Source organism: Haplochromis burtoni, unplaced genomic scaffold (genome assembly GCF_018398535.1).
Source record: "Haplochromis burtoni strain Fernald_Lab_line unplaced genomic scaffold, NCSU_Asbu1 Contig_170, whole genome shotgun sequence".
Lineage (NCBI taxonomy): Eukaryota > Metazoa > Chordata > Actinopteri > Cichliformes > Cichlidae > Haplochromis > Haplochromis burtoni.
In genome coordinates, this window is record NW_024582531.1 from 340,084 (window position 1) to 350,612 (window position 10,529).

Below are 10,529 nucleotides of genomic sequence, written 5' to 3' on the forward strand. Positions count from 1 at the left end.
GCATAAAATATGAGATGAACTGATCTTCTTTTACCTGCCGCTGTCTTCCGTTGGCACTTCGAGACACATTCATTGCTCTATATTCACAAGTTTGACCTAGATCTTTTGTGAATGATGAAAATCCTTAGAGCAGATGTTTTAAAAGATGTGCGCTTAGATTTCTACAGCTACCTCTTCCTTTATCCAGAATTATAAAATTTGGAACATTGTCTAACAGACCCAAGCAGCTTCTTAATGGATTTTTCCTACTTCATTACTCATTAACATTAACTATAAATCAAGGTGTGTAATTCCCTTATGTCAATTGCCGTTTATTAACTGATTATCTGCTGTATTATTATTGACAGGCACATGCAATAATTAATCAACCCTGGTAAAACTTTGCATGCTTATTTAATAATGATGGGAAAAAACAGAAGACAAAAGTCTGTAGTTTTTGTGGGGGTACAACTAATGGTCTAGTCTACATACTCTCACCAACTTACTAGAAAAAAGGGTAGCAAACACATCAAACAAGTCTTGTGGTTATATATTTAACGTTTAAGAGACATTTTTAAAAACAGGAGGTTTGCAAGAAAATATTTAAACACCACACAGAAAATTTGTGCATTAAGCTTTTTTCGATCTATTCTATATTCTAGATTTACCTTTATACAAATTAATAAATTAATGTTGAAAGTAATAATCATCTTAAGTTGGTTTCCACTAAGATGACTTTGAATGCATGTATTCACAATTAGCATGCAAATGGCACCATTCACTTATGGCTTCTTCTTTATATGATAGCACTTTAACCTGTATTTGTGAGTGACACAGAAACCTGTATTCACATACAGTGATTTCCATGAGCCCAATAACTTCAATGACAGAATCATCCCTGTTTTATTGCCATATTGTGCGAGGGCCCAAAAATCCCCTGCTTCATCTGTGTGCCCTTGGTATCTGACTCGCTTGCTCCCCCTTGTATTTTAAAGAATCATTCTTTTTAGCATGACATTGTGGCGCAACCGCTTTAGTGTCTGCGTTACAGACATATGGTCAGAGAACAAGGCATCCTCGACATGTAAGTTACATACGGATAACCCATAAGATAACACCAAGTCCAATGTGTGGGACCTTTAACAGACTGAACAAGATTAAAAGAGTTTACTAAGTCCATGAAGTTCTTAACCAGTGGCTTCCCTGGGCAACAGATGTGAAAATTAAAATCACCGAGCAGCAGGATCTGGTCGTACCATGATGCACAGTCAGCAAGAAAGTCCGAAAACTCATATTAAAAATCCTTATTATTTCTAGGAGGCCGGTAAACTATCGCATACAGCAACGAAGGCGAGTGGCTTAGTTCACTAGTTCACACAAAGTCCAAAACTGGTGTAGCGTGTTGGTGAGGATAGCTGCCTAAAATCAAAGTGTGCTTTAAAAACTACAGCTAACCCCCTTCTACCACCAGAAGCTCTCGGGGCGCTAAAATAAGCACAGCCAGCCGGCAGAAAAGGCACTTAACTCACCAGGTGAAGTCCAAGTTTCAGTCAGACGGAGGAAACCCAACGCATGGGAAGAAAAGAAATCCTTCAAAATGAAAGTTTTGTTTGCCACTGATCTGGCATTTATTAAACCCAACCTGAGGGGAGCTGGGTCATAGACTTCCGTGGGAGCAACTACCCGATCCACTGGTCGAAGGTTTGATTGATCCGCTCCCCGCCAACGCAGATGTCGAAGGATTTAAGAGGGCTCCTCTCGATAGAGCTGACAACGGGAACCAACCAGGAGTCCACAGAGTCCAGAGCAAGCGATGGCACCAGGAGTCATGGAAAAGATTGACGAATGGAGTGAAGATCGTGGGGAAGGTAAGAAATCCAGATTCTCAGCTTAACGAGGCGACGTCCACGGGTACCCCGTATCCTGCGTCGCTTCCACGTAGCTGGTGCCGTTGGAATGGCACAACACCGGCATGATGGTATTGCTTCCAGATAGGGAGGCAAAGAACCCTGGCTTCATCAAGCTGAACTAAAACTTTGGTGGATGAACCTTTTTTCAATAACGTCTGGTGATCATAAGACAGCGTGGAACTGACATCTTGCACAACGTTGGCTAAAAATAATAAAATGAGACAAATAAGAAAGAGCGGTAGGCGGTGTGCCAAACACACAGGTGCCACCTTTACTTCAATCAGTTCATCAAATAAAATCAGTCATTGATCGACTCAGTTTGACTGACAGGACATATGATCAGAGGTGAAGAGTTGTTACCACCCTGATTCAGATAGGGACTGAAGTATGGGTGGAGTTTGTGAGTGAAGGAGCAGCCAGTAAAGGAGTAGATCAGAGCTCCAGTACCTACATCATAAAAGGAGACCAGACCCTCCTCATAATCCACAAACACCCCCACCTTCTCAGGGCCAGAATAAAGACAGAGACGGAATGAAGGCCCTGCACAGGCTCTGTATTCATTTCCATTCCTCAGCACTACAGTCCAGAGACCATACTGAGGTCTCAGCATAACATTTCCCTTCCTGTTGATCGACTCTCTGGCCACTCCCAAGTCCCAGTCAGTCTTTCCTTTAACCTGAACCTCAAAGTAAAATCTGCTTGAAGAGAAACTCTGTGCTCCTAAAACACAAACACAAGCAGAAAATCTCTCTGGGTTGTCTGGAACATTCATCCTCACATCACCACAGTATACTTGCTTCCCATCATCAGACAGGATGAGATTAGGATACGCTGTATCAGGATCCAGAGTCACATCCACTGCATACTGCTGGACCGTCTTCAGCTCAGCCTCAAACAGCTTCTTCAAGTCTTTCCTGAGTGTCTCCTCCAGCTGAGCCACAGCTCTCACCACAGTCCCCTCATATGATGGTGGATGGACTCTGACCTCTGTCCAGTCCTTGGTGGGTGGAGCAGCTTTCAGGGAGGAGAAGCTTTGGAGGAGGTGGAGGTGGTCTTCAGAGTGTAAGAGCTGCTCCACCTCAAAGCTTCTCTTCATCAGCTCAGAGACTTCCCGTTCCAGATCTTTGATGAGACCTTCAGCCTGTTTCTCTGTAGTTTCCTGTTTGTCTTCGATCTCCTTTTTGAGCTCCTTCAGGCGTCTCTCAACAGACTCCTTCAGAGCAGTGAGGACCTGAACACCTTCTGCTTTCTGTCTGTCTGCAGCACCTTTACTCGTCTTCACTGACTCTTTGATCTCTTGAATTTTCAGTTGTCTCTTCTGGATCATCTGCTGAATCACAGCCTCTGTCTTCCCCAGCTCTGCCTTCTTTCCTTCATATTCTTCTCTCAGAGGAACAAACTCGTGGTTCTTGTGCTCTAAAACAGAGCAGAGCATGCAGACACATGTCTGGTCGGTCTTACAGAACAACTCCAGAGGTTTTTCATGCTTCTTACACATCTTGTCTTCCAGGTTCTCCACTGCATTAATCAGCTGATGTCCTCTCAGAGCTTTCTTTGTCAGATGAGGCTCCAGGTGAGTCTGACAGTAGGAAGTCTGACACACCAGGCAGGACTTCAGGGCCTTCAGTCTGGTTCCAGTACAGACGTCACAGTGAACTTCTCCTGGTTTAGCAGCTTGTTGCTCTGAGCTGCTGCTGCTGCTGGCTTTCTGCTGAGCTTCACGTCTGAACTGAGCAACCATCTCAGAGAACAAAGTGTTGATGTCTAGTTCGGGTCGTCTCTTGAACACTCTGTTACACATAGGACATTTATGTCTGCCATTAGTGTTCCAGTGCTGAGTGATGCAGTTTTTGCAGAAGTTGTGTCCACATGGTGTGCTGACTGGATCAGTGAACACATCCAGACAGATGGAGCACAGAAACTGATCTTCAGATTGCAGGTTACTGGCAGCAGCCATGTCTGCACTCTGAGGGAGAAGGAAAAGAAAATTAAGTTTTAATTTAATTTCATGTTTAAGAAGAAAGAAAAAGGAGTGTGTCAGTCTTTTAATCGTTTTGAGTTATTGCTGTGATGAGCAGATGAAGCACTTTAACCCTCTGAATTAACAAACCTCCAGCTGAGAGTAAAAAATGTGGAAATCACCAGAATGATGCCATTTGTCAAGGCCACAACAGACATGATTGGCAGAGTTTCTACTTTCTGATGCTTCTTGGACCATAACGTTCTTGAGCAAAGTAAAGCAGCAGCAAATGTTCTAAAAACAACAAAACGTGTTCTCAGTTAAAATTTGAGTAGAATTTGAGTAGAACTTGGAAACTCCAGAATATTGATCTATTGGTCCGGAGTCTGCGATTCAGTGTTTGATGTTCTGGTTCAGTTTCTATTCTTTGATGTTAGTCATGGTTCTGTTTCCTTGCTCTTCCCGGTTTAATCATTTGTGTTTCCTGTTCTCTTGTTTTATTAGTCTTTAGGTTCTTGTTACTGTGTCTCACCTGTGAAGTGTGCCACTTCCTGTTTTATTTTGACAGTCCCCTGTCTCACATGCTTTGTGTTCAGTTTGCTTTCCCTTTGCTCATTGTCAGGTTGTCTGTTCATCTTCCCCATGTTCCCAGTCTCTAGTTTTTTCCGCCTTCCTTGTGCAGTGCTCTGAGTTTAGCTTCTCCCAGTTTACATTAGTTATTAGTTTTTCTTATTTTTGTAGCCTTGTGTATTTTGCCTAAATAAACGGCCCGCCTTTTGTTATTAAGTTCCTGTCTCCCTGTGTTGTCAGTACCTGGGTCCTCACCCTCATCTTTGATGACAGTCTACTAATATTGTTGGTGTAGTGGTAAACTTGTTCACAGTAGCTCAGTTCAGAATGAAATTTGAAAGGAAAAAGTATTTTCTTCATTTTTTCTAAGAAATCCATGTTAAAAGTGTTCAACATATGTTGTTTGCAATATTTTGAAATTCAACTATATACAATTAAGAAATTGTCATTTGTTGTCTTTTGCATTGTTCAGATTTTTATTAGTGCGTGTCCAAATGAGCCTGAATTTGATCAGTAGTCATGAAAATGGATAGATGAGGTTTGCTGATGGTGTTGCACCACCCTTTATTTAACTTCCTGTTCCTGTTTCAATTGTTCATGATGAAAATGGTGGTATGTGAGACAGCTCAGCTAACAAAACTCTCCTCACTCTGTGACAAACACTATTTCCTCTCAATGCATCACAATAAAAGTTTGCCTGCGCTTTGCTTTTAATGTGAAAGAGCTAAAGGAAACAGAAGCACTAATAAGAAGAGGAAATGTGGAGTCAGCCTGAAGTCAAAAAGATAGGTGTGTTCCAAAGAAACAAGGTCACTGAGGCACACAAACCCCCTGACTAGGGATGGGTATCGTTTAGGTTTTATCCGATACCGGTGCCAAATCGGTACTTTTGAAACGGTGCCGGTGCTCAAACGGTGCTCAAACCGGTGCTTAAAGAATGGAGAACACAAAATTGGTCCAAAAACCTCTCATGTTCAGCTGGTTTTTTGTAAAAAGATAACAATGTTAGCCTTTTCTGCAGCTATGGGGCATATATGGTATCACTCTTGGCTGGAAGCAGTGCTTAAACAATGGAAAAAACACAAACTTTGTCCAAAAACCTCTCATGTTTAACTGTTTTCCACTTTTTCTTTGGTCATTTTTGGCCAGGGTGAAGGGAGTATCTGCCATCAAACAAGAAGACAGCCGCATGTAGCTATGATGATGTTTGCTAGTTCACCTTACATGCATTAATGTAATAACGTGGTTAGCCTACTCAACGTAAATTACACACGAACAACATTAAGCTACTCACGCAGAGAAGAACGGCTGCTGCTGCATCATCATCCTCATCATTTCTGCTACACTGGCAGGGCTAGGGGCCAGGACTCTCCTCTTCGGTTTTGGGGGATGTTGCTAACTCCGGGTCCGATAACAGGCACCACACCCGCAGTAGATGTGCTCGGTGTGAGGTCTCGCAGCAAGCTATCAAATACGGCGCATTTTTCGGCTTTTAAAAAAAACGCTATGCGTCGCCAGGTGTTTCATCAGATTTGAGGTGTTACCTCCTTTGACAGTATCACAGTATCAGCTTAAAGCACTTGTTGCAGGCTGCTGAGTTTGCATATTTTGCTGTGAAGTACAGCCAGACTTTTGACCGCTTCGCCTTGGGCATTTTTAATCTGTAGCTCTGCTCTAAAAGAACGTACGTACCTGGACCCGCCTACTATCCTCGGAAACGTAAAATGATTGGCTAGAAGTGTATCACAGCTCAGGAAAAAAAGCACCGAAATAAAGCACCGAAATGTGCGCTGCTTTTCGGTCTGGTTACTACCGTTTATGTCAGAACCGGTGCCATCATGGCACCGGACACCGGTACCCATCCCTAGTGTAATGTTAACTGAAAATAAACAACAAAAATAAAATAAAATATTCCTCATCAGATTCTAACAACTAAAAACATGACATTTACCTTAATTGGATGGCCTATATCAAATATAACAATAACATTTCTCACTATTGCCAATATTAAGAAAACTAAAAAGGGTTGCCATGGTAATAAAAGAAATCACCATGTCTTTTCCTACAATTTTAAAATTAATGTGTAGAGCACAGCAGGTTCAGAACAGAACATTTGAACTTTTTTCTTGTTTTAAGCTTGTTTGTGTTGCAAGGAACTGAACTCTGTTTGCAGCTGAACAGCTCCACTCTCCTTTCTCTTCAATCCACTCTACAACAACAATCTCCTGCTTCCCTTACAGATTCATCCATATCCAAGTTGTTTGTTTTGCTCTGCCCTGCCCTCTGAGAAACCTGACACTGGCTCATTTGCATACTAACAGTGGTTGGATGTTTAGCTGCAGGGAGCAATCTCTGCGGAGTGCTGTGTGAGTCTGCGCACAAACTAGTGGTGGGAATTCTGGCTCTTTTTAGAGAGCCGACTCTTTTGGCTCCCAAGCGGTTCTTGAGATTATTTTGTTGCTTTAATTAATTTATTATTAACAACAATATAAAATTATGCACAAAATGAATTACTAATGTAACAAAAAAAGTGGTTTTATTTATATGTTTATTATATAAATATATACTTTTATTTATTCACTCCACATAAAATAATAAAATAAATAAAATCATATAATACAAAAACCAACTATTCACATTTCAACTTTTAACTATTTAAATTTTCAGCTTTTTTCCTTTTAAACAAATTTAAAGTGAAACAACACAAAACACTGCAAACCACAACACAATAAAATATAGATTAAAATATGCAAAACCAAAAGAAACAAAATGCACCTTCATTAATATCACACTCAGCTGTCTGTGTGTGATCTTCCCATTGCACTGATGGGCGGACAGTTCTCAGGTGCCTGTGCAGGTTGTTTGTGGAGCTGGCTCTCTGTGATATCCTTTTCTTGCAGACTCTACACTCTGCCTTTGCATTCTCTGTAAAATTGAAATGGTTTCAGATTTTGCTTCTTTTCTTGGCGTCACTCATTTTCTTTATGATACCTCTCTAATGTGTCGATGTTGTTGCCCCTGGCTCTCTTTCCCTCTCTTCCTCCTGCTCTGTTTGTGTGCTACTGCTGCTGCCAGTGTAACTACCGCCCCTCCCCCCAGAGCGGGGTGAGAGAAAGAATAGAGATTGAAAATGTGACATTATTTCCGGGGCAAAGCCGCAAAGGATTGTAGGTACGAGTGGCAAGTGGTACTTGAAACAGAGGGGAATTTAAACATGCAGACACAGACTTACACAGAACAGAGGGGACACAGAGAAACATGAAGGGCAAGGGATCGAAACTAGAAACCATAAAATAACTCACACAAGTACAATATTACAAACATCACAAGGAACTAAAAACGCTGGGTCAGGGGACCCAGGACCATGACAGTGAAATTTTCTTTCTCAACTTCTAAAAGCTTGACTTAAGGGGCGTTGCCTCCTCTTGTATCAGTGTAGAGCCAGCCCCGTTCATATGACTCATTTAAATGTCCTCCTGAAAGTGAAACTCTTACAGGTTTAAGGCCAGCTACAAAAATACGTCTGTGCACAATTTTCAGTCTCAAACTGACTCTGAGCCTCTTTCTTAGGTTTTTGTTTGTTTTTTATGACCTCCATAAAACACTGGTGTTTAAGTAAGATCAGTGTTTTCTAGTCTTCTGCAGTTCTCAGTGCACAGCTCTTCTCTTTTCCTAAGTCCTTATCATATCTCCTAACAATTTTTCCTTGACCTCAGTGTTTTCATTGAGGTCAAGGAAAGCAGGTTAGGAATATGAGATAGGAGGCACTTGTGGACACCCAGAGGTTTATTCTCCTGAGCAGTGCCACAGCGAGACTCTTTCAAACAGCAGCTCCATGTTTCTACAGTAGATCAGTGGCTATATGAGGACATTTCTGTTGAACCAATGTGACTGTGATGAACAGAGTGACTCACCACTGTTGTTGAGAAAAACCTGACGGACTCGGCTGAATCTTCTTTCAGAGACAAAGAGGACGCAACTGCAGCTCTGCTCCCTCATACATTCCACTTCTTGCTCCGCCTCTGCATGTACATGTTTGCATTTCCTGCATTAGAGGATCAGCTGGTTTGTAGCCGCTAACTGGTGTAGCAGGGGGCAGATGTTAGAAATTCTCTCCTTTCAGCCTGCTACAGGTACAGGCGACATCAGGTTAAAAGTTGTTCATCTACATTTCTGTATTTTTATTACTTAAAATATGTAAATATACTTTTATGTTCATATATATTTGTATTTTCTAATTAGTGTTCTTAAATATATACAACAATAACATTAATTATGATTAATTACAGTATATTGTAATTATCATTATAATGTTATCATTATTATTATCATTATTATTAGTAGTAGTAATCTGGATTAACCAACTAGCCTGGCTCTGGTCGTTGACGCTGTGAGGAGAAGTACGGTGTACTTCCAGTGCATCACTACTACCTGCCGGCCACCGTACTGGTGATGTGAATTCCGGCTCTTTCTAGAGAACCGAAAGAGCTCTTTCGACTCCCAACCAGCTTTTCAGGTTGTTTTGTTGCTTTAATGAATTTATCAATAACAATATAAAATTATGCACAAAAGGAATTACTAATGTAAAAAATGTGGTTTTATTTATATATGTTTATATATAAATATATTCAATTTTATTTTATTTATATACCACCAAATCACAACAACAGTCGCCTCAAGGTGAGTTTTGGAGTTTGTACGGTGGCCCCTAGAGACAAAGCGTACAAACTCCAAAACACATATAAACTCTAAAAAGCACGTGCAAACTCCAAAGCACATTGCTAGCGTTAACTGAACTTCCAAAACAGAGCTACGTAGATCACTTAAATTACACAGTTGAAAGCATATGTGTATTCTTTGTTTATTTATACACAAACACTCATATATATTCAAATAGAAAAAAAAAAGTTCATTTACGTGTTACTACCACACACCAAAACTGGGGTTGGTACTTCCTGGCTTGTGTAACAACTAAGTAACAAAAGCTCAACACTGCCCCTAGCACCCTGGAGCACTTCCGTTGTGTGCTCCAGGATGAGTTTGTACATGTTTTGGAGGTTTCACGTGTTTTGGAGGTTTTTGTATGTGCTTTGTCTCTAGGGGCCACCGTAAATATACTTTTATTTATTCACTCCACATAAAATGTAATAAATAAATCATATAATACAAAAACCAACTATTCACATTTCAACTTTTAACTATTTAAATTTTCAGCTTTTTCCTTTTAAACAAATTTAAAGTGAAACAACACAAAACACTGCAAACCACAACACAATTAAATATAAATTATAATATGAAAACAAAAAGAACATGCATATTCTCTGTCATATGGGCCTGCATGAATAAACTTTCTGAATCCTTTATCATCTGCAACTGAAAATAGTTGTGGATGATTACTATACCTTTCTAATGTGACATTGTTGTCCCTGGTTCTTTTTCTCCCTCTCTACCGCCCCTCCCCCCTCTTCCCAGCGCAAAGCACAAGGCTCGCATGCGGAGTGAAGCGGAAAAAAAGTGAGAGAGAGAGGGTGAGAGAAAGAAAAAAAAAACCCACGGCTCGCGATAAGGAGCCGGCTCGCGTCGTTCACGTCAAAGATCCGGCTCTAAGAGCCATTTCGTTCGCGACCGACACATCACTAATTGTTTGAGCCATGCTACCAGACAAATACCATAAAGCATTTGAAGAACCTTTACCCCAGCTAATTTTTAAGATAATGGCATCCAACTTTCCTTTTAAGAAGCATATTTTTTTCCCTTTTTTTGTTTTTTCAGGATGATCTGAAATTGGTGAGGTTAGAGGCATCCTTACGAATTTTTGTCAAATCTTTGTTCCACTGACCCAATTTTAGGCCCAAATTTAAGGCTGCTGTTGTTTTGTTTTTTTTTACAAGAAAACTCATTCGGCTGGACTTTGTGCTGTGTGGCACTATTCTGCTTCAGCTGTGCATCATGAAAACTAAAAATGAATTCTTGTATAGCTGTATGCATCTGGGTCACTCTGCTGCTATTTTACTTGAAAGCGCTCAAATAATCTTTTTCAGGACTTTGTTCCATATGTCCACTTCTCTATAAAATGAAGCTCACTGCTGAATAATTCACCATCTCTTGGA

At 40.7% G+C, this 10,529-nt stretch overlaps 1 protein-coding gene across 1 annotated transcript; it reads right to left on the reverse strand.

Annotated features, from left to right (window-relative positions):
- Nucleotides 1-374: 374 nt before the first annotated feature.
- Nucleotides 375-8,410, reverse strand: LOC102300220 (E3 ubiquitin-protein ligase TRIM21-like). Its single transcript, XM_005933627.2, has 2 exons — nucleotides 8,334-8,410; nucleotides 375-3,855 (listed from the first exon to the last, which is right to left on the reverse strand). Exon 2 carries the CDS (start codon nucleotides 3,844-3,846, stop codon nucleotides 2,188-2,190), a length of 1,659 nt encoding a protein of 552 aa, XP_005933689.1. The 5' UTR covers nucleotides 3,847-3,855; nucleotides 8,334-8,410; the 3' UTR covers nucleotides 375-2,187.
- Between the last annotated feature and the right edge of the window lie 2,119 nt (nucleotides 8,411-10,529).